The sequence below is a fragment of the Trichomonas vaginalis genome, chromosome VI, assembly GCF_026262505.1.
Source record: "Trichomonas vaginalis G3 chromosome VI, whole genome shotgun sequence".
Taxonomy (NCBI): Eukaryota; Parabasalia; order Trichomonadida; family Trichomonadidae; genus Trichomonas; species Trichomonas vaginalis.
The window spans coordinates 8,301,830-8,324,460 of record NC_067208.1 but is presented as its reverse complement, the minus strand read 5'-3'; the positions used below and the strand labels follow the sequence as shown (position 1 = coordinate 8,324,460).

At 30.8% G+C, this 22,631-nt stretch overlaps 10 protein-coding genes across 10 annotated transcripts, besides 2 other annotated features; 3 read left to right on the top strand and 7 right to left on the bottom strand.

Moving 5' to 3' along the window:
- Positions 1-150: 150 nt before the first annotated feature.
- Positions 151-761, top strand: TVAGG3_0828020 (uncharacterized protein; the record flags this gene model as incomplete). The annotated part of the gene is made up of 1 exon (XM_001311524.1): positions 157-534. One exon carries the CDS (start codon positions 157-159, stop codon positions 532-534), a length of 378 nt encoding a protein of 125 aa, XP_001311525.1.
- Positions 762-980: 219 nt separating this feature from the next.
- TVAGG3_0828010 (uncharacterized protein) lies at positions 981-2,305 on the top strand (the record flags this gene model as incomplete). Its single annotated transcript, XM_001311523.1, has 1 exon — positions 1,075-2,238. One exon carries the CDS (start codon positions 1,075-1,077, stop codon positions 2,236-2,238), a length of 1,164 nt encoding a protein of 387 aa, XP_001311524.1.
- Positions 2,306-2,758: 453 nt separating this feature from the next.
- TVAGG3_0828000 (regulation of centriole replication) lies at positions 2,759-4,058 on the top strand (the record flags this gene model as incomplete). Its single annotated transcript, XM_001311522.1, has 1 exon — positions 2,759-3,811. One exon carries the CDS (start codon positions 2,759-2,761, stop codon positions 3,809-3,811), a length of 1,053 nt encoding a protein of 350 aa, XP_001311523.1.
- Positions 4,059-5,016: 958 nt separating this feature from the next.
- Positions 5,017-5,235: a mobile genetic element.
- Positions 5,236-5,239: 4 nt separating this feature from the next.
- Positions 5,240-5,476: a mobile genetic element.
- A 32-nt stretch (positions 5,477-5,508) lies between these two features.
- Positions 5,509-8,514, bottom strand: TVAGG3_0827970 (ubiquitin-activating enzyme E1 family; the record flags this gene model as incomplete). The annotated part of the gene is made up of 1 exon (XM_001311521.1): positions 5,509-8,514. The coding sequence occupies one exon, from the start codon at positions 8,512-8,514 to the stop codon at positions 5,509-5,511; it is 3,006 nt and encodes a 1,001-aa protein (XP_001311522.1).
- A 691-nt stretch (positions 8,515-9,205) lies between these two features.
- TVAGG3_0827960 (uncharacterized protein) lies at positions 9,206-10,505 on the bottom strand (the record flags this gene model as incomplete). Its single annotated transcript, XM_001311520.1, has 1 exon — positions 9,414-10,361. One exon carries the CDS (start codon positions 10,359-10,361, stop codon positions 9,414-9,416), a length of 948 nt encoding a protein of 315 aa, XP_001311521.1.
- Positions 10,506-10,911: 406 nt separating this feature from the next.
- On the bottom strand, positions 10,912-11,310 carry TVAGG3_0827950 (uncharacterized protein; the record flags this gene model as incomplete). Its single annotated transcript, XM_001311519.1, has 1 exon — positions 10,912-11,310. The coding sequence occupies one exon, from the start codon at positions 11,308-11,310 to the stop codon at positions 10,912-10,914; it is 399 nt and encodes a 132-aa protein (XP_001311520.1).
- Positions 11,311-11,376: 66 nt separating this feature from the next.
- Positions 11,377-11,895, bottom strand: TVAGG3_0827940 (uncharacterized protein; the record flags this gene model as incomplete). The annotated part of the gene is made up of 1 exon (XM_001311518.1): positions 11,377-11,895. The coding sequence occupies one exon, from the start codon at positions 11,893-11,895 to the stop codon at positions 11,377-11,379; it is 519 nt and encodes a 172-aa protein (XP_001311519.1).
- A 150-nt stretch (positions 11,896-12,045) lies between these two features.
- Positions 12,046-13,460, bottom strand: TVAGG3_0827930 (glycoprotein 38 family; the record flags this gene model as incomplete). The annotated part of the gene is made up of 1 exon (XM_001311517.2): positions 12,405-13,460. The coding sequence occupies one exon, from the start codon at positions 13,458-13,460 to the stop codon at positions 12,405-12,407; it is 1,056 nt and encodes a 351-aa protein (XP_001311518.1).
- Positions 13,461-14,140: 680 nt separating this feature from the next.
- Positions 14,141-15,169, bottom strand: TVAGG3_0827920 (glycoprotein 38 family; the record flags this gene model as incomplete). Its single annotated transcript, XM_001311516.1, has 1 exon — positions 14,141-15,169. One exon carries the CDS (start codon positions 15,167-15,169, stop codon positions 14,141-14,143), a length of 1,029 nt encoding a protein of 342 aa, XP_001311517.1.
- A 403-nt stretch (positions 15,170-15,572) lies between these two features.
- On the bottom strand, positions 15,573-21,976 carry TVAGG3_0827910 (tetratricopeptide repeat (TPR)-like superfamily protein family; the record flags this gene model as incomplete). Its single annotated transcript, XM_001311515.1, has 1 exon — positions 15,620-21,964. The coding sequence occupies one exon, from the start codon at positions 21,962-21,964 to the stop codon at positions 15,620-15,622; it is 6,345 nt and encodes a 2,114-aa protein (XP_001311516.1).
- Between the last annotated feature and the right edge of the window lie 655 nt (positions 21,977-22,631).

Below are 22,631 nucleotides of genomic sequence, written 5' to 3'. Positions count from 1 at the left end.
TTTGAAATCTACTAAATAGTTCCGAAATACTATGATAATTAAAATTCAATAGTATTAGAAAGTTTGTATTTAAATGGTTATTGCCAGATATCTTCTCTTTTTGACTGAGATGTTGATATTGAATGTGAAAATGTCACTTTTTATTCGGAAATTAAAATGGACTCAGAACTGAATCCAACAATTAGAAAGCTTGCAATTAATGTCATGGATGACCTTCTGGCTCGTCCTATGATATTAATTCTCTCAGAAAGGGAAAAATACAATGATGGCCCACTCTCTCAAATTCGTCAAGAATTAACGAACAAAAAATTCCCGAATATATCAGCTTGGGAAAAAGCAGTTGTAGATGTATTCAGGGATAAAAAATTCAGCGAAGATGAAGTACTTAGAGATGTAGCCTACGAAATGGAAACATATTTCAACCAAAAATGTGAACTACTGAATGAGCTAAGTGCATTTCATTTCAAAGATTTACTTCAAAACATATCAGATACAATTAAAGAAAATAATCCAGATTTATTGGCTGAAAAATAATTTGTTGCCATGTCATTTTATTAGTTTGTTAAGGAATAATATTCATTGTTACTTTATTGATGATTTTAGGATAATTTACGCATTTCAAATATATTCTTTAAGTTTACCGCTATTTCCTCTTTTATATGCAGAATATGATTGATACAAATTAATATTTTATGTCTTATTTTTTATATTTTCCTTGTAAATTAAAAATATATTATTATAAATCAATTTTTTGTTTCTTTTCCAACCAAATAGCCTTAAAAATACATGTCTTTTTTCTTAGTATTATATAGGTATTTGTTTTTTGATTGATCATTAGAGATTCAAATTTTGATTTCTCTGGGGTTTTCGTGAACAGACTGATAGATAATGTCCTTTGTAGTAGAAAATATGGAACATCAAGAGAACGACTGTGAAACTCAATTTTTGTCAAGATTTTCAGCAAAAAAAAATTTTTCAAACAAAAATCTTGATGGAAAAGTCGGTCAGCATTTGATAATTCATAATTCATGGGGTACATATTTTCAAGGTACCCTTGAAGTTACACGAAAATCCATGCTTTCTGCGGAATCTTTTACTGCAAATTCGATTTGGTTTTATAGATGCATATACAAAAACATTAATTCGCAAGTTTGGACAATTTCTGCAACCACTAGTTCTAAACTACTCTGCGAGGAGTCCATTTTCATCCACTGCGTGACTGAATCAAATAACGTTTTTACGATTTCAACAGGAACAGCTATTTTACAAACAATCTGCTACGAGAACTGTTACTCAACAAGTGATGATATGGCATTAATAACTGCACCATCTTTAACACTTAAAACTTTTTCACTTTATAACCCGAGTGAATCTGATCCAATTGCCTTTTTCTCATTTAACTATGGTAGTAGTGATTCAACAATTACATCATATGGAAACGTTACGAGTACAAAAAGTTATTCGTTCTATTCTACTTCCAATTCTCAAGCAAAACTACAATATTCATGCATTGTATCAACACAGTGTATCAAAGATAGTAATAATTATGCCCAAGTTTTAGCTTTTAATGTTGGATATTTTCAATTTGTTGATGCATTATCAAATTCGTACGCAAGTGCATATAATCTTAAGTACGCAACGTTTCGTGTTACAACAATTACAATGGATTCTTGCTGCCTCAAAGATAATACATTTCCATATGATATTACTACGTCAAGTGGAACAATAACGAATACATACGTATCAAAACCTATTCGAGGGATAGTTTACACACCAATTCGTGATAGTGCTACTCATAACATTGGCAAAATCTTATGTTTTGATGTAACTCCTATGGCAACAGAAACTCCAACCCCTGCTCCAACACCAACTCTTATGCCTACGCCATCTTTGATGCCTACACCTTCTTTGGAGCCAACTCCGTCTGATATTCCAACAAGATCTTTACTTCCAACTCGAACTCTAAATCCTGCGACTCCTCTTCAAACTGAAGTACCACCAGAGACACCATTACAAACAAATATTCCACCAACTGATAATATCATTGTTGCACCAACAAAAAAACAATTTGGACTCCCTGCAATAATGGGAATCACTGTTGGTACACTTGCTGTTATTGCTCTTGTTGTGAGTATAGTTATATTTACTTGGAAATTTGGTTTTAGGAAGAAAATTGAAGATGCAGTATCAGAATCAGAAGTTACGGATTCTGATGAATATGAGTATGAAGATGAGTGATCATTATAGAATGTTTGTTTTTTATAAAATACCATTTAATAAAAAAAATATAATTTTTTATGCGCTTGACAACAAAAGAAATTCAAAATTAAGAAATACATGTCTGACACATGCTTTATTTTAAAGTCAAAATTCTCGAATATTACAAGATTAAAATTCAAAGTCATCCCGATTCCATAATTATATACTTTGGAGTTCATGATTATATTAAACTCTTCATTTAAAATGTATATATGATATCGAAGTTTAGATTTTTCATTAAATTAATGAAATCTCTTAGATTTTATTTTTCAGAATCAGGATTATTAAATCATTCTTTATAAAAACGCGTTTTTGGTTCAAGAGATAGTGACTTTGCTATTGATAATTGATTTTGAATGAACGCAGACAATTCTTTTTTTATTTTATTTCAAAATTTTAAAAACATATTATTGTAATTATCATGAAAAGCAAACATTGATGCAAATTAGAAAATTGTGAAAATTACGAAAACCTCTGTAAATATCAGAAAAACGTTTTTATGGCAAAGCATTCAATGGAATTCCTCACAACATATCCAGAGGTTCGTGAGTACTCATTCGTTAAAGAACTAACGAGTGGTGCTCTAAACGGTTCCTGGAAAGCTGTGAATAAGAATAATCAAAACTTTTATGCAATTAAGTCGATTTTAAAGACTTCTTTTCAAACTCCAGAGCAAAATGCGAAATTTTTAAATGAAATATACATCCTTAAACAAGTTAATAACAAATACATCGCTTCACTTGTTGATTTGATCGATGATTCCAATGCATATCACGTAGTAACTGAGCTCCCAGAAGGAGTATGCCTTAGAGAATATATAGAAACGAATGGCCCACTTAGCGAAAAGTCTGTGAAAGATATTATCGCGAAGTTATTTTATATTGCTTATTATACCAGGGAACAGCTTGGCTTTAAATACTGTAATATCAACGCCGAAAATATTTATGTCGATAGCAATGGCACAATGACTAAATATCTATTAGGTTCTGAAAGTTCCATCTCTTCTTCAGCGAATAACCCTAAAATAATCCCGTTTTTGGCTCCAGAATTCCTTTCTACCCAGAAATTCCATCCTAACTCTGACACATGGTGCTTCGGTTGCATTACTTTCTTTTCATTAACAACAAGAATTCCATTCCTCGGAGCAACTCCTGAAGCGACAATCAAAGCAATATTAACATCACATGAGACTATCCCTGATACAGTTTCTGAGCCTGGAAAGCAGTTCATTGAGCGTTGTTTGATTAAGAATCCTTTGATGCGTCTTAATCTTAACGATTTATACTCCGTTAGCTTTCTTGAAAATGTTCCAATGGAAACTCCTCAAACATCAAACGAAAGAAGGTTCTCTGGCACTTATATCGAAGATAAGGAAAAAACAGCTCACCTTTCAGCACTTAGTCAAGCAAGAAGATGCTCAGAAGCATTTGCCTCTGGTGATGGCCCATCAGCGTTTGCAAAAAAGCCGATGGTCAAAGTTTCCTACAAATCAGGCTTTTCTGGACTCAAACGTACCGCTGCAAAAGGCAAGACTGAGACCCACCTCGGATAACAAAGCAAGATAATACAAAAGAAAAAAAATTGAAACATGATTTTATTTTTTTTTAATGTTCTTAAAGGCTCTTTACCATTTCTATTAAATATTGATTTGTTTTCAAAAGCAATATTATATTTATAAAAAAATAAGTGAATTTCAAAAAAATTCAAACAAAAATTTTGATTTATTTAACAAAAATTTGATTCTATTCATATGGTTCCTGCATATAGAGGAGATATGTTCATCTGATTTAAATCGCTTTTCAACCTTCTTCAATTCATCTTGATATTTTTGTAAATCTTCGCTTTTCATTGATTGATAAAACTTATCAGTGTCAAAATTCAAGAAAATGTTCTTTAAAGGCTTTATACCAGTTTTTACTAGATATAACTCAAAAATTATGATGATTATATTCTGATTTTGTATTTTATTGATTATCATTCATGATATATGAAATAATTAATTACATTTCTTTATATTGTACTGTCATCTATGGATTTTTTTGTGAATGATTTTGTCAAATTATCATTAATTGCCTAAATTTTTCATTCATTCATATCACTATGAGTGAGCAATATCTGTATCATACTTATATCAGATCTATTTCAACATTTTAAAATCCAAAAAAAAAGTAAAAAAAAATAAAACAATAGGAAGAATCTTCAATTTTTACATGAAAATAATGATTTTTTTTAAAAATTTGGAAAATAGATATACTCTATAAATTGATTCAATACATGTTTCCATTAATTTTGAAACGTTTGATGTCTTTAATTAAATATTTTTAAAATACAATTCATTACATCATTAATTTGTAGCATAAATAACATCATATCCATACACAAAATTCTATTTTTATAGTTAGTTTATACTATTTAAAGAAATTCATCAAAACGATTTTCAAATCATTTATCAGATATTATATAAAACATTCTAAACCATCACAAACATCATAAACAAACCGAGTTTGACTACCCAATTACATATCAACCAAGTCGGTGAGATAATGCGTTACTAAGCTATCAATCATGAGTATTTTTTTAAAAAATTTGACAAAATTTAACTCATCTTAATTTACATTCTTAATCCAAGAGAAATATTCAATATTTTAGATATAGAAGTTTATATGCAAATACTACTCAAAGTGCTCTAATAGATTATTTGGTGATTTAGCTCAATATAAATTAATTCATCAAGATAAGTTTCAAAAATTATTTGTTTAAGGGTGCATTTACCACTTTCTGACATGCTCCCATAATATCAATATATCTTTATTGTGATTGCAAAAAAGTATAACTATAATATAAGGTACTATGTAGTGATTTAAAATAACTTCTTCCCGAACAATGTTAATGACTTTTTACCTTAGAAAATCTGGATAAAAAACTAGAATGTCAAAAAAATTGAGAAAATGTCAGAAAGTGGGAAGTGCATCCCTAGGGGTTCACTAACATGACAAAAAATATTCAAAATTTTTAACATGATGAAAAATATGCTCTACGATATATATTAATCCTAGTCTATCATTTTCAGAAAAAGCACGTTATAACTCAGGTTAGTGGAAGAAGGCTTTTTTTGGGTGGGTCAATAAAAATTAAAAATAATGATAAATATAGCATTGATATACATCATAAAATATATTTCTCAAGGGACTTTAATTTTTGTCATGTTAGTGAAGCCTAAAAACAAAATGTTAATTAATTAAATTTTTTTTATTTGATCTTAACTACAAATATTGGGAGTGTATTTTCATAATCTTTGACAATTACTTTGATATCCAAGTACTTCTTTGTAGGGTGTAACTCAAATTTATCTTTAGAATTTTCTCCGACATATTTCACAAGATCAGAAATTTTCATTTCTGATCTTTTTTCCATTTCTTGTTTTGAAGAAGCAGCAGCTTTTTGTCTTGGTATATAATACAATACCTTATCAAGATAAATTAGTTTTGTTACTTCAAATCCATAAAGTTCTTTGACTTTATTAATAAATTCCTTAACAGCTAAATCATCAAACAAAACACGAGTCCATTTCGTGAATTTCTTCTCATTCTTTGATTTATATATATCTGCTTCTGCTGGATATCCAATTATGTAGTCACTGAATGAGATATCGAATGAACTATCTCTGAAAACTTCATACAACATCTTCTTCGGCTGTTTATTTGTTTCTTCTAACTCATTAAACGTGTATCCTTCCAAATTCAGCCTTTCATCGATAGAATGTATCTTATACATCTCAAGAGCAACAAATCCACAGATCATTGCTGTTGTTGTCGCAAGACTTGGAATGATTTTGCCAACAATTCTTTTAATTTCCAACTTTGAGACGTTGTTGATCTTGTAATTGCTGGCTCTGATGTTGGATGAAGAGTACATGAGGTCTATTTGGCTGTTTGAGTCATCATCTTTCTCAAATTGTTCGATGTTTAACAATTTGCTGTTTTTAGCCAAATTTACGAAGAAATCGATGTCGTTGATATCATAATCAAGCTTAATCTTGTCGTTTTTGTCCGGTTTCTCGATGTTTTTGAGAAGATTTTGGATTTCATTTTCGTTTTCTTTGACTTCTATCGAAAACATCCTTGCCCAGATCTTCGCGAACGAAATAACGAACGTACGGTGCAGTTCTGAGTTGATATCGAACTCAATTGGATGTGGACATCTCTTTGAACCAGTCCAAAATTTGTGTCCTTCTTCATCTTTATGATCAGGTGGCAATGCTTCTAAAATATCTTCAATTCTCCAAACAAAATATTTGTAAAATCTTCTCATTGAAATTTTGAGACAATCGGGGAAGTTCACCGGCGGTTTTGACAAAATTTTGAGAACTTGATTTATATTTGCCGAATCTTTTTTGTTTTCATTTATGAAGGAATTTGGATCAGAAATGAACTTGTTTATCATTGTTGGCATCTGGTCGAATGTTGTTAAGAACAATTCTCTCGACCATTCCGCGCAATGATTGATATCTGATGGAAATCTGTGCAAAGTACACTCAGGAATTCCTTCATCTTCTGGATCATTCTTGTCATTGTACGATTGGGTGACTCCTGGAACAATTGCTTGATAATTGCATCGTGTTCCTTGAGTTCCTGACTCAAGCAAAGGTTTGTTGTAAAATACGCATAAATCATCCGATTTTCTACGCGTTGGGATGTTATCCAATGCATTACATACACCATCAAGGCTTTCATAGAAGTCGTCGTTGTAGATAACTCTCGTTTCTTCGTTGAATAAGTTCGAATGAGAAGTTATTTTGATATCTGGGTTCATCTTCTTTACAGACTGTGCAGCAACTACACTCTTCAGCTGACCGATGTCATTCTTGTGGAAGAGGAACTGTCTGCTGAGGTTAGAAACTTCAATTGCGTCCATATCTGTAATTGTAAGGTTTCCTTTCTCTCCTGTGAAGCATCCCATCATCGCAAAGTTCTTAAGCAACTCGCAGCCAAGAGCTCCGGCTCCGATCATGAAATATTTCAGATTCATAATTTTATTTTGCAAATTGTTTCCGAAAACTTTGCGATAAGCGTCGTATCTATCACCAACAGGTTCGTAAACAACATTGGAAAGGGTGGCTTCGATGTTTCCAAGAGCTAAATACGATAAAATCGGTGTAAACATGTGAGTTACGAATTTTATCACTTCCTGGCCAACGATACCGCCAAAAATGGCACAAATAGGACTGAGGTGAAGTCCGTAACCTCTCAAAAAGTGGTCCAAAACAAGATTTGAAATTTCATCGCAGAAATTCAACTCTTTGCAGACTTTTTGAGCGATATTAGTAAACTTCTCTTTATCTACTTCTTCATTTGGATACATTTCATTGTATTTTGACATTGATAAGAAACATGAAATTATTTCAACGTTTTGTCCTGGATTTGCATAATCAGAATCAAGAATAATTGGTCCTTTGAAGCTTTCTTGTAACGATGGGAAGTCCATTGTGAATGGTTGTTTGACTTTTGTGAAAATTCCTTTTCCTTCATGTAAAAACTCGCTAAATTTAGTTGTATCACCAATAGTGAATTTACTATAGTCTATAACACTTGTAACCTTGAATTCTTTGCCATTTATTTCAGTCATTCCTTCGATATCTTCAAATTTGACTACATCTCCTTCAGAAAGGAAGTGGTTTGCATTATTATAAGTACTAACGCATCCGTTTTCTTCATTATTAATGTCGAAAATCAAAACTGGCTTCGGTTTATAGTCATCTCCTTTTGTAACGAAATGTTTCTCACCAAAGTCATTAAATACGAAGCCAAATAAGCCAGAACATTGCGTTAAAATGAATTTGATGTGGTTTGCATGACAGAAATCTGACATTTCGAGAAGTTTTGAATATGGATAAAAATCTGCTAAAACAACAATATTGAATTTGCCGAGAAATTCATTTGTGAGTTCACATGTTGCAATATTTACTTTAACAAATTCATTTAATTCAACTAATTTTTGGTAACAAGCTTCTGCACGGTTTTTACCAATATCTGATTCATTTAAGTAAAATTGGGATGAAAGGTCAGACATTGTAGTTGCTTTGGTGTCATGAATTGTCACTGATTTCTCTCCCATTAAGATAATATTTTTTGCAATTTCGACACCAAGACCGTTCATGCCTGAAATGAGGACAGATGTCGATGACATGGCTTTCATCGCATCTTCGCCGAATGTATAAATCTGACGACTATAAAGTTGTGATTCAGTATTTGTCATAAAAAAAATTTGTTGTCTTTTTTTTTTATAAGAAATTTTGTGAAGAATTGATGAAGTAAAAAAAGGTGACTGTTAAATTATAAATTGACTTGATAATGCATATTAACATAAGCTCTTCAAGCAACTCTTTCTAAATATCATATAAAATGAGTTTTAATCATATAAATCAATCAGATTTTTTTATCAGCTGCTGTGTTTGCTATTTGGAGATAATCCATAAATAGACCTATGAGAATTAATGAAACATTTCAGTAATAACACGCATAATCTTTGAAATCACATTCAATATCGAGCTCCAATTCAGAAATTTATCATGGGCAAATAGTGCGTTACGCTTTTTGGATTTTTAAATTAATTTATACATGTGTCTTTCAATCATATAGAATTTAGAGAAAAAAATAAATCAATTGAATCAAAATTTGAGTAACTTTTCCTAGGAAGCAAGCATATTGATATAAATCTTAGAACACATGTAATCATAGATTCATAGGAAGTTCTGGCATTGTGAAGAGGAAATACAAATTATGGAAGATTTGACCAAACACATCTTGATATTATTCATACGCATAAGTTCAGTAGCAATACGTACATATAATAAAGATATTAAGCTTAAATTGAATAATTCTGATGAATAACTAAGTTAATTTCAAAAAATACAAACAATTTTTTTATTTATTTAACAACAATTTGATTCTATTCATATGGTTCCTGCATATAGAGGAGATGTGTTCATCTGATTTAAATCGTTTTTTAATCTTCTTCAATTCATCTTGATATTTTTGTAAATCTTCGTTTTTCATTGATTTATAAAACTGTCCCGGGTCAAAATTCAAGAAAATGTTCCTAAACTCGTGATCATAAACCTGATTTTGTTGCCAATCTTGAAATGTTTTTGTTTCTCAGAATTTTTTGAGTACTTTATATGAAGGAAGTAATAAGGCTGATTCTTCTGATACAAATTCATCAAAGTTTTCATTTAATGGATTTCCTCCAAGTAATTCATAGAAAGGATTTTTGATTAAGTTAATAAGAATGATTTTATCGATTAATTCATTCATCTTCTTGTTACAATCCACCCATTTAAGCATTTCATAACTTGATGGAGCAGATTTTTTGATTTTTAAAACGTATTTATTTTCATAATTTGAAATTTGAGTGAGACCAATAATATTTGCATCTTGGTCTTTCCCTAAGTTTGACTCGTCTGTGTTATACCGAATTGTTAGTTTTCCTTTATATTTTCTTGGAAGTGTAAAAAATTGAAGGCAATTAACAGCTTTTGAGAGCAAATATGGGTCTTCGCATTCTACATATACAGGAACTTCAGATAAAATATTGCTCCAGAGCTCTTTATAATCTGTTTCTGCTGGAATTGTAGTAATAGGATCGAAATAGAATGTATTTGCTGATGAAAATTCAATATTTTGATCGAACTCTTTATCAGAGTATATAATATGCATAGTTTTTTCGTCATAATAACTCCAAAAACTTATTAACGAATTAATGTATGTGAATATTGATTTAATTGGTAAACCCTTGAGTTTTTCGCACATATCTCGATCAACACTTAAGAAAAAATCATAAAATAGTTTGGTCAAATCTAATTTTGTAATAATTAGTAAAGCGTAATATAGATTGTTTTGGATAAAATGATAGAAATGATAGTAAGTTTGATCAATAATAAATGTGAATATCTTCTCTGTTGCAAAATCCACATTTTTCGGATTAATATTTTGCAAAATTAACTGCTTGATGCTATCCTCTAGCATAGAATTATTATTTGACTGGATTTCTACAGGATCATCATTGTCTAATAGTTGATATATTGAAACTTTTTCTACTATCATCAATGATTTTGGTCAGTACTATTATCGTTATCGAAAGTATGAGATGAAGTAATTCTTTTGATAGCCTTTTGAGTTGTATAAATAGATGTTAAGGTTTAAAAACGAGTTACTTAATTGCGCTTATTGAACTCAATATAATCTTTCCAATATTGAAAATTTTTATTTCAAAAGCAGAAATAATGAAGCGCGTATGCAATAAAGATTTTAAAATTGAGAATCATAGATAGCATGGCTTCCATTTAGGTTGTTTTGTTTAATGAAAAGATAATATGCAAATTTTGTCCAATTATGTGATATTTAATCTTATCTTTCTTCATTTATAGGATATTTAGAAGTATGTCACTTAATTTATTCAATCTTCCTTCATTTATGATATCAAAATAAGAAATTGTATATAAAAATATATCAGAAATAAGCCGAAAAATAACGATTTATCTAATTGTAATAGAAAACAAGTCTAAAATAGATAAATTGCTTTGGAAATTAAGTATTTGCGTATGACAATAGCGTTACTGCAAAGGTTGTTCGTAACATTTGATAACATTTTCGATTAACCTCTGTTTCCTGCGTATGGAAATTTGGCGAGAATGATCCATAATAACATTGATTTGCTATGGTTTACTGGATACTTCTGATCGATGTTATCTTTAGTATACACACCTCCTACTGTTGAAATTGTTGCTGTGAAAGATGGATAGTACCATTCTGTTTCGCTTGATGAAGCAGAACCTTCCTTTACTTGATCCCACTGGAAAACCATGTTATCTGTAAGTGAACCACTGACAATATAACCTGAATCAAGTTCGAATTCTTTTTCTGCTTCGTTATAATTCAATCCTGAAAGAATATAATATGTTTTAGCATTTTCCAATTTACCTTCTCTTTCCTTATGATTGTTATTCTTATCTGGTTTCGAATTTAATGCGAAATCAGAATATTCCGTTCTCATGTATGTTACTGTCTTAAGATCTGGTGTGACAATTAAGCCAGTTGTTAGGTCAGATGTTGCTTTCAATCACTTTTTGCTCTTTGATCCTTGATAATAAACATCTAAGCTCATTTTTCCTTTAAAGTTGGTAGAAACAATTGACTTTGATCCAATTGTTAATGATGTGTTACTCGAATTAAAACTATAGTAGTATGAAATAGGGATTTCCATGTATTGAATTCTACAGCCTTCGGAAGAGATACATTTAACTTTTGTAACAGGTTCTTGGGATTCATTAGGTCCAGTCACAGTTCCAAGGCTTGCCAATGCTTGTTGTACAGGAGATGACTTAATGTACTCGTAAGATTCGCCTTTTTTAGTTGGACGAGCATTAATGACTTCATAATCACCCTTTCCTGCTAGCATGCAAGATCCGACAATGCAGAAAAATCCATCCTTTACAATGGAGCGAATTTTTGAATTTCCAATTCCATCTAATTGGGTTAAATTAGTGCATTCAGGGAATGCATCCTTTGGATCTAGCCTTACATTTGCGGATTCCAGACTTTGGCGAGCATTATTGAGAGCAACAATTCCCCGCAACATCGATTTTATAATGAGTTCACAATTTATTTCGGATATCAATACAAATTTGCCGGTTAGATCCGATTTTTATAAATTTATCTCATAAATTAGATGAGGATTATAATGTAATAATTCTAGCTTTGGAAAACAATTCAATTACATCAACGATACTTTCGCTATCAAAGGGCTAACAACTAATTCTCATTGCAATGATGATATCTACATATATTGCATAGGATATATTTAAGCTATGACTAATGAACTCTCAAACAAATAATATACATTTCAGAAATATAGGAAGAACTCTCTCCAAAATGCTCGATTCATAGTTCATTTGTAATGACTGATTAACAAGAAGCTTGATATTATTATTTATTGATATTTTTGTAGCAAATTTCAGATTCATTTCGGAAAACATGCAAGCTATTACATCCTGAAGATAAACATGTAAATCCATATTGAAGGTATTATTCTTTTTGTAAGAAAAACTCAAAGAAAAAATATAATTATAATTTTTTACTAGATTTTGTTTATTGCACTGGAATTGTGGAGTATTTAGCTGCTTCATCCATATGTTTAATCTTCTTATGCACAATGACACCTACTACAATAATTATTGTTAAAACAACAAAGCAACCCACGCCAATGACAATTATCCAGGTTAAAGATAAGCCATGGTGGCCTGGATACTTCTGATTGACGTTTTCTTTGGTGTAGGCACCTCCTTTCGTTGAAAGCGTTGCCGTAATTTCTGGATAATACCATTCTGTCTTATTTTCCGCATCAGATCCTGCTTTCACTGGTTCCCACTCAAAGGTGTTGCTGCCCGAGACTGTAGCAGTTAAAGATCCTGTATCAGTATTAACATAAGTTTGGATCTCATCAAAATTCATTCCAGTAACTATATAGAAGCTATCGGATTTGTTAATAGTACCAGATCTACTTTGGTGGTTATTTTTTGGAGTTGGTTGTTGATTAATTGCGAAATCAAAATATTTATCTCTCTTATATGTAACAATTTTGAGATCTGGTGTGACGATAAGTCCATTTGTCGTATCTGCTGTGCTTTCTACGTATGTTTTGCCATAAGTTTTTCCTGAAATGTACAAATCAAGATTTAATTTCCCTTTCTTTATAGTAGAAACTATTGATTTCACTCCTACTGTTACATCCGTTGTTATACCGAGTAATGATTGCTTATAATTAACGTACAATGATGGAGGGATATGCATAGCTTGAATTCTGCAACCATCTTCAGAGAGACATTTAACTTTGGTAACAGGTTCTTGAGGAATCATATTTCCTGTAACAGTTCCAAGGCTCACTAATGCGTTTTTAATTGGTTCGGATTTTACATATTCGTAAGATTCTCCATTTTTAGTTGGGAGAGCATTGGTCGCTTCATAATCTCCTTTTGCTGCTAACATGCATGAGCCAGTAAAGCAGAGGAGTTCATCTTTTTTGAGTGGAAAAATTTGTGGAATTCCATAACCGGGAAAATATGGATAGGATTTGCATTCTGGAAATGCATCTTGTGGGTTTAGTCCAAGACTTTTAGATTCTCGGCTAGTGTTCATACTATTCATGGCCAGAATGTTTCGTAACATTATCAATATTGAATTCAGATTATTCAGATTTGGACTCAGAAATATATTTCAATAGTATTCTGAATTTTTACATCAATCAATAATTTAGATAATCTTGATCTATATATTAAAACATCCTATTTTAACTTTCTGAGATTCTAATCAAAAATCGGAGGTTTTACATTGAATTTATCGTGGTTTATTTTATCTGCTCATTAGTGAAATATTATATGTTTCCTAATTACTCATTTTGTTGTTTAATAAATTGAAGAAATCAGTTTCTGTCATCTACAGAATCGAAAATTGATCTATTAAAGCATGAAAATATTATATTAATCATCAATGGATGCATTTTCGCTAATGTATTCATCTTAACAGTGTAAATTTCAAAATTTATTTTAAAAATGTAATTGTTTTCGATTAATTCTCTATTACATATGTTTATGTAACAATGAATGATCATGAGATGAGTTTATTAGATATCTTTTTTCAATAAAGAAAATATCTTCCATAATTTTGATGTGTTTTTAGTTTTTGTTGACCACTATACTCGATGATGAGAATGAGATATTCTATTTTATACGAATCAATATATTGATCCATGATGTGTAAAAAAGTTTTATGTTTAAACATGAACTCTTTATTAGACTGAAAAAATTATCACCTTAAGTATAGTGATTTTAGACTTCATTATATGAATCTGCCTTCTTCTTTTTCATGAAGTAAATTACAACACCAATAATGATGCAAGCTACAAGCATGCAAATTACTACGACTGCAACTATCACTCCAGCTGATGATCCATCTCCTGGGTATTTCTGATTAATGTTATCTTTCGTATAGGCACCGCCCGATGTAGATAGTGTAGCGGAAACCTCAGGATAATACCATTCAGCATCATTTTCTAATTGTGCCTCATTCTTTGATGGTTCCCAATTTATGGTAGTGGACCCAGAAATTTTGATACTTGAGCCAGGACTGTAATCTTCAGATTCAGCATAATTTAGTCCGGAAATTAGTTGGTAACTTGTTGCTTCTGGTAAAGTTCCTGATCTTTCTTTATGATTATTTAATTTGGATGTATTAACCTTTAATGCAAAATCTGCATATTTTTCTCTCTTAAATGTACCTTTTTTAAGATCTGGAGTTGAAATAATCCCATGAGCGATAATTCTCTTAGTATCAACAGATTTATCATCTTCCAATTCGTAACTAGTGGAAACTCCAAGTTTTATATTTCCTTTTCTTAAAGTGGAAACTATTGTCTTAAATCCGACAGTATTATGAGTTCTAATACCTAAAATTTTTTCATCATATTTTAAATAAACTGAAGGAGTAACTCCCATGTATTGAACTCTGCAGCCATCTGAAGAAAGGCATTCAATTTTTGTGACAGGGATTGATTCGGCAATAGTATTAAGCTGTCCAAGACTAACCAATAAATTTTTTATTGGGTCAGATTTTATAAATTCTACTTTCCCTGATTTATTGACTGGAACAGCAGTTGTGCCCTCGTAGTCTCCTTTACCTGCAATCATACAAGATCCAACAAGGCAAAATAGCTCATTATTTTTTAAAGGATAAATCCTTGGAATTCCTATATTTTGGACTGTTTGTACTATTGTGCATTCTGGAAATGCATCTCTTGGAGAGATGGTGAGTGGAACTCTATAAGTTAAATTTCCAAATGTCAACATATTTCTTATCATTCGATAATTTGTAAGGTCAAATTTACGGATCCGTAAAAATTCAATGGCTGATCAGAATATAATATTTTTCAACCACCTGAATCTACAGCTTTAGATTGTGTTGGTGAATCAAAAATTTATTTATCAATTTTTCATCGTTTCGGGTACTAATTCAATTCGAAATATTCGTCTTTATTTGAATATTTTTGCATTGAAATTTATAAACCAATTTTTGGTATCATAGATATTTGAACAAGTGAATTAGACATTTCAGCATAAAATATTGATAAATCTAAGTATAAATATCATTCTATTTATCAAAATGATTAATACATTAGCAACATTATTTAATAAAATGTCTTTTGTTTTCAAAATATAAATTTGTACTGATAAATAAGTGATCTTGATAAGGAATTGGGTAGTTATAAACAATAATTTTTTAACAAACAAATAAAATAGATAAAAAAATAATTATTTCTGAAGAGGGAATTCATTTTGTTTTTTCTTGCTCACTTGAGATCTCCAAAATCGATCTTTCTGTTCTTCTGATATTTGGGAAGCTGTCATTTTGATATTGATTTGGCGTTTCATCAGAAGTCCTTCACTTAGAATCATAGGTCGCTTGTATGAATCTAACTTAAATTTAGGATCAATTTGTTTAGCCTTCTTCTTGTTTTTCTTCTCTGTCTGTGTTGCTTTATCATTGATCATTGCTTGATATGGAAGATTGTATTTTCCTCCATGGATCTCTTTCATCAAGCGATCCTCAAAATTGTGAAGAAACGTTGATGTATCTTCTTTTTCTTTATTGGAATTTGATTTAGACTTATTTGTAGATTGGTATGGATCATTCGACTGAGAATCATCATAATAACTGACACTATCATATGTATCATTATGATGTCGATCTTTGCTTTGGTTTTTCTTTTGATTTGACGAATAATATGATTTTTCGTCATATGATAAATCATTTTGAGATTGAGTGTAATAATCAGAATAATATCCTGAGTATTTAGGTTCATCGTTGATTGATTTCTTAGAAGTATCTGTATTCGCTGATTCTGTTTGATTTGAACTAATATTTGATGGTAATTCTGCTTGTTGCTTTGGATTTGATTTATCGTTCTTTACTTTTTCGTTCGTATTAGAAGCATTGCTCTGTTTTTCAGACTGTTTGTTATCCAAATCTTGAAGATCTGAATTTTCCATTCCATTTTCAGATGAAAGAATCATTCTTGGCTCGTCAATCTTGGATGATTTGTTGGCCTTATTTGGATTTCTTGATATTGATTTGAGTGTATTTGGTGCACTTTTTGTTGGTAAATCTTTCTTTGTTGATCCTGACTGTTTGATATTTTTATGTTTATCAGCTCCATTCTCATTCATCTGATTTCTTTCTTCATCATTATCTATGTTTTGTTCAAGAGAATTCTTGGATGAATTTGAATTCTGCTGCTTTTGTGGTTTATCTTGAATATCTCTCTTATTGTCTAAATCATTTTTATCACTATTCTTCCGATTTGAAATTCCATTATCATTCTTCACGTCAGGTGTATTTGTTGGATTGCTATTTTCATTAGATAATTCGGTTTGTTGCTGGTTCAACCGATTATCTTTATTTTTATTATCTTTGATATTATTATTTCCTTCATTATTTCCTTTTGATTGGACTTGCTTCATTAAATCAAGTTTACTACCATTAGATTGATTTGATTTTGGATTTGAATTCTTTGATAAATCAGATTGCTTTTGAGTTTTTCCATTAGAATTCTTTTGATCACTATTTTTATTAGGTTCATTTTGACTTTGCACTTGATTTGTATTTGTTGTAGCATCATTTCTTGATTCAGGAGGTTGAGAAGTTGGTTTTCTGGAATCATTTATTTCATGTTTTGTGTTTGACCCATTCTTTGGTTGATCAGATGGTTTGTAATTAGAATTCAATACATTAGATTGATTTGGTGCAGAAATCTTTTCATTTGGCTTTTTATTTTCTAATTCCTTGATTTCCTTTGTTGGTAGTGGTTTCTTTTCATTTTGATTGGGATTTTCCTTCTTATCAGCATCAGAAATATTTGGTTTCTTTTCATATTTATCCTGATTAGCATTTGCTTGGATATCTTTTGTTGAATTTGGTTTGTTATTTTCTGCTTTTTTCTGTGAAGGAATGGAGTTCTTTTGACCAAATTTGTTAGTTTCCTGTGTTTGGTCATTATTTGCTGAATCTGATAAGTTAGAATTCCTTTCGTTGAACATTTCTTTCTTTGGAGAGATTCCTTGTTTATCTGATTTTGCTGGATCATTAGTAGAATCTTTCTTCTCTTTTGTAAGATTTGTTTCATTTGGTTCGTTTGATTCTGTGTTATAATAACTTTGATCTTCAGTTGTCTCGTTTCGGGCTGATGTTTCATATTTGTAATCATATGAAGAATCGTAATAATCATCATATTCAATACTTTGACTTTGCTTTTTGTTTGAATTTGACTCATAGCTTGTATAATCTGAAATTTCTTTATTTTCCTTTGGTTCAACAATGGAGACATCGTTTTCAGCCAAGATTTTTTCAGTAAGTAATCTATCGAGAAGCTTAGATCTGATTGGATTGGTACAAATTCTCAAGTTATGCGCTAGTTCTCTCTTCGTCATAACTTTTTCATCATTTTCTTTCATTGGGTTTTTGACCTGCTTCTTCTTTTCTTTCTTCTTGTTATCTTTTGGTTTGATGTATTGAACTGGTTTACTGTATTTGCGAATTCTTGGTAAGAAGTTCGGATCATATTTGTCATCATCTGAAAATGATTGTTGAGAATCTTGCAAGCGCTTCGAAATTGGAGATATATTTCTTCCAGTCTTTGGATCTCTGTAAGCCCTGTTTTGTCTGCGAGGTTTGTAAATTTCGCTGTCAGAGTCACCTCTAATTAAATTTGAAAGTCTTCCAACTGGACTGTTAATTCTGACATTATTCGGATAATCATCATTCCTTCTCTCTATCAAATCTGATCTATCACTTGATGGAAAATCATAATCCTTTTCATTATAAGAATCATCGTAATAAACTTGTGGAAGAATCTTATTTGGTTTGTGATTTGATCTGTCTTGTCTTGGATCATCATATCTTCCAATTTGATGATTGGAATTTGGATTTCTGTCATTAGCTCTTTTACTTGGATAATTTTCATAGTCATCTCTCCTATCTTTTGGAGCTCTAAATCTTGGATTGAAATCTTGATAATCATCTACAGCATTTCTTGTATTTCTTCTGTTAGTTGGATATCTTTCAGAGTCATTAATTGGACGTCTCTTTTCAGTATTATCAAAATCATTATCCTGGCCATATGTAGTTCTAGTTCTTGGATTTCTCTGCTGATATTCATCATAAGCATTTCTGTTAAATGGTTCCATATCTCTTGTATTAATTGGATATCTTCTGGATTCGTTATATGGTCTTTTGCTTTGAGGATCATAATAATTATCATTCTTGTAATTTGGATAATTTGGTTGATCATTTTGATAATCTTCATATAAATCTCTCTTATCCTTTCCAAATGGAGACCTTCTGCTTTGATTTCTTGTATTATCATTTCTTCCTTTGAAACTTGGATCTTTGGTTTTTTGATTATGATAATCTGGATTATTGTAAGGTCCTTGATTCTTGTATTGTTCTTCAATATCAGAATTCAATGAAGAATTATCATCATCTTTGGTTTGATAATATGGATCATATTTTCGATAATCTTTATAATTTGGATCATCATACTTATCTTTGTTCTTTCTTTGATCATAAGGAGTTGATGAATTGCGTGGTCTATTACTATTGATAGGCTGAGAATCACCAACTGCAATATCATTGTATTTCCTCTTATCATGCGAATGATGTTTATCATGAGATTTATTTCTCATTTTATCATCATCATTTCCATGTATGTGATGATGAGTATTTGGCAATTTATCTTTGTTTTCGTGTGATTTATGTCTATGCTTATTATCATCATCTTTATGAGATCTGTGATGATCTTTCTTATCGTCTTCTTTATTACCATGGGATTTATGCTTTTGATTGTGTTTATCATCGTTTTCATTTTCTTTCTTGCCGTGATGATGATGGTGTTTCTTTCCATCATTGTCATCGTTGTTTTCTTTATATTTCTTGCTATGATGGCGATGTTTCTTATTTCCTTTTTCATCATCCTTGTTATTGTCGTTATTATTATTGTGGTGATGATGTTTCTTTCCATCATTTTCATCTTTTTTATTTTCACAATTTTTACTATGATGATGACATCTTTTAGAATGTACATCAGAATTTTGATGTTGATGCTTCTTCTCCTCTTCATCATTATTTTGGTCTGCTTTAGTTTTATCATCAATATTTTCATTCGCTTCTTCCTCCTCTTCTTGTTTTAATTGACTATTACATTTATCTTCTTCTTCTTCTTCATTAGCTTCTGAGTTTATTTCATTTCCTTCTATTTCTGTGTTAGATTCTTCTTCATTAATTTGGTTATTTAATTCAGATTTTTGCTGAGAATTCTCTGGGTTGGATTGATCCTTGTTATTTATTGATGCTGAAGACTTTGATTTGTTTTGGCTAGAAAAGCTTCCATTATTTAACAAATCTTTATCTTCTTCATCTGCATTTCCAATTGTAAATATTGATTGTGAAGCAATTGCTTTCTCTATTTCAGTAATTGGTAAGTTTTCTCCTACAGCATTTGATAAAGAAAGTTCAATAACTTCATTATTAATGTTATTCAAATCAATATCATCAATTTGACTTCTGTTATCATCAGCAAGAATATCCAAAACGGAAGAAGCAGCTTCAACAATTTCACTTGATTGAGAAGATAATGAAGAAACTCTTCTGCTCTTTTTGAAATTCTTTCCGTGATCTGATCCAAGAACAACAGATTTGGCTCTTCTGATTTTCTTGCCTTTATTATTCTTCAATGCTTCTGAAATAAGAGAGAAAGGAACTCTCACTTCACTCATTGATGAAGAAAGAGGACGATTCTTTGACAAAGTCTTGAAAGAACCGAAGCTTCCTTTATCATGAAGATTATCATATGGTGAAGCAACAGAAGATCTACTCGATGAATGAGGTAAAAGTCCAAGACTTCTCGCTGATGACAATGCTGATGAATATGGACTTGATGACAATTTCTTGGATGATGTAAATGGAGTTGCAGAACCAGAAGAAGAACGTCTGGATCCATGTGGAGAAGGAGGTGCTGAAGAATGAGAAGAAGATCTCATTTTACTCAGCAAATACGGTGATGAATAAGGAGAAGATTGAGAATAAGCTGATGACAATCTCTTTGATGATGAATATGGAGAATAACCAAGAGATGAATGAGATGATGCAGCAGATAATTTCCTTGGTGATGATAAAGGAGAATTTGCAGCTGAAGAACGAGAAGAAGCATAAGGAGAAGTATATGAATTCTGTAACTTCTTTGATCCATGAGATGATGCTGACGATGAAGATCGGGATCTCTTTGGAGAACCAAGAGAAGACTTTGATGATTTAGAACTTTTTGGAGAAGAAAGAGATGATTTCGATCTTTTGGGAGTACTTTTATTGGATTTTGAGGATCCAGCACTTGATGATTTCTTTGGTGATTTCTTTCCTGATTTAGATGAATGTGGGGATGATAAAACAGAACCTCTTGATTTTCCAGATGATTTTGATGAATTAGATTTTGGCGATGATTGTGATTTGTTTGATTTCTTGGAAGATCTTGATCCTTGTGATTTATTAAGATAATCTGAAATGTCTTCAATAGATGGAGAATCACTATCACTGACAGGATATGGATTTTCATTTGTTCCATTAAATGATCCGAGATTTTTGGATAAAGGATTAAGTTTCATTAAGGAATTGTATGCATCTTCTATTTCTTCTTCAGATGATGAATCATCATTGATACTGTTTTGATGATTAATTTTGAGTTTTTCTTTGGATGAATTCAAGCTATCTGTTGAAGATGCAGAAATTGAGGATTTTCTTGGGAAATATTTATGAGAATCTTGAGGATCATCATCAAAACTAATATGTAATGGAGGAGATGTAACTGTTGTAGGATTTTCATTAAATTTGTCAAAACTACTAGATTTTCTCAGTGATGGTCTGAGACTAGAGCGTAGAGGAGTTTGTGTCATAGCACTTGTTGATATAATTGGAAGAGTCTTTGCAGGAGTGTAAATTTTTGGAGAATTGTAATGATGTTCAATTTTTGGGAAATTCATATTAATAAGACTGTCAGTATCTCCAGAAGAAGAAAAATATAGTGTTTGATCATAGAGATTAGGCCTCTCTTGTAAAGGAGTTGGAGATCTAAGGAATGTCTCAGTATTATTGAGATCATTTGATGTAGCGTTCTTATTTCTTGCTTCTTTATATGTTTTCTTTGGTGTTTTTCGTTTTTGTGTAACATTTGAGCGTGAAATTTTAGATTTTGATTTTGGTTGAGGTGTTTTCGAAATATTTCTTGGTCTTAAGTATGGGCTTTGAGATAAATGTGTTGCATTTGTTGTTGTTTTAATAGATGGAGTTCTTATTGATTTTGAAAAACTTATATTAGAATTTGAGCGCGATTTACTGGATTTGGTATTTTGTCTATTTCTTATATTGAATGGTGTATTGCTTTTGGTAATATTTAATTCAAATGGAGTAAATTCTTCTACGTTACTTCTATTTTGTTGCTTTTTCTCATTTGCGTACATCATTTCAATTTGTCCTTCCAAATTAGCCTTCTTCTCTAAAGTTTCTCGAAGTTTTTGAAACTGTGCAATGGTTTCTTCCTCAAAAGACGCCATTGCTGTACGTTTAAAAAAAATCTTCCTCAAGAAAAAATGGATTTGATCAAACGGATAAGATACTTGAAACCAATACTTGATATTTGGCGGCCCAAAGTTTGGGAAATGAACTTTTGGTGAAATAATAAGTTGAATGATATACCATTTGTATGGAATTATTTACTATTTTTTAAAAAATAATCTTTTAATTGTTTTGACTATTCTAAAAGCTTCGAAATCATCAAAAATAATTTCAATATTCGTTGTATATTAGCCATTTTTGAAAATATCCATAATATAAAAAAAATAAAGAAATATAATAATTGATTGAAATGAAACTTATAGAATTATAAGCCTTTTCGAAATGCGCATAGCTAAAATCATTATATATATAAAAAAATTAAAAAAAAAAAATCAAATATACGTTGCTTGAACAAGATGTTTAAGTATATCTACAGCAATGTATGATTATAAAAAAGTTGTGTTCTTATGGAGATTCTGAATGAAAAAAAATTAATGGTTCTGTTATTGGATCATATGAAAGAGGATAAAAGAATGTTTTGAATGCAATGTTAAACATGTATTAGAATTTGTATGGAAATTATGTATTCTTTTAGTTAGATCTAGAAGAAATAATTACATTTGTTGAATTTTCGTATTATAAAATGAGTTTAAGAGATGGTTTCAG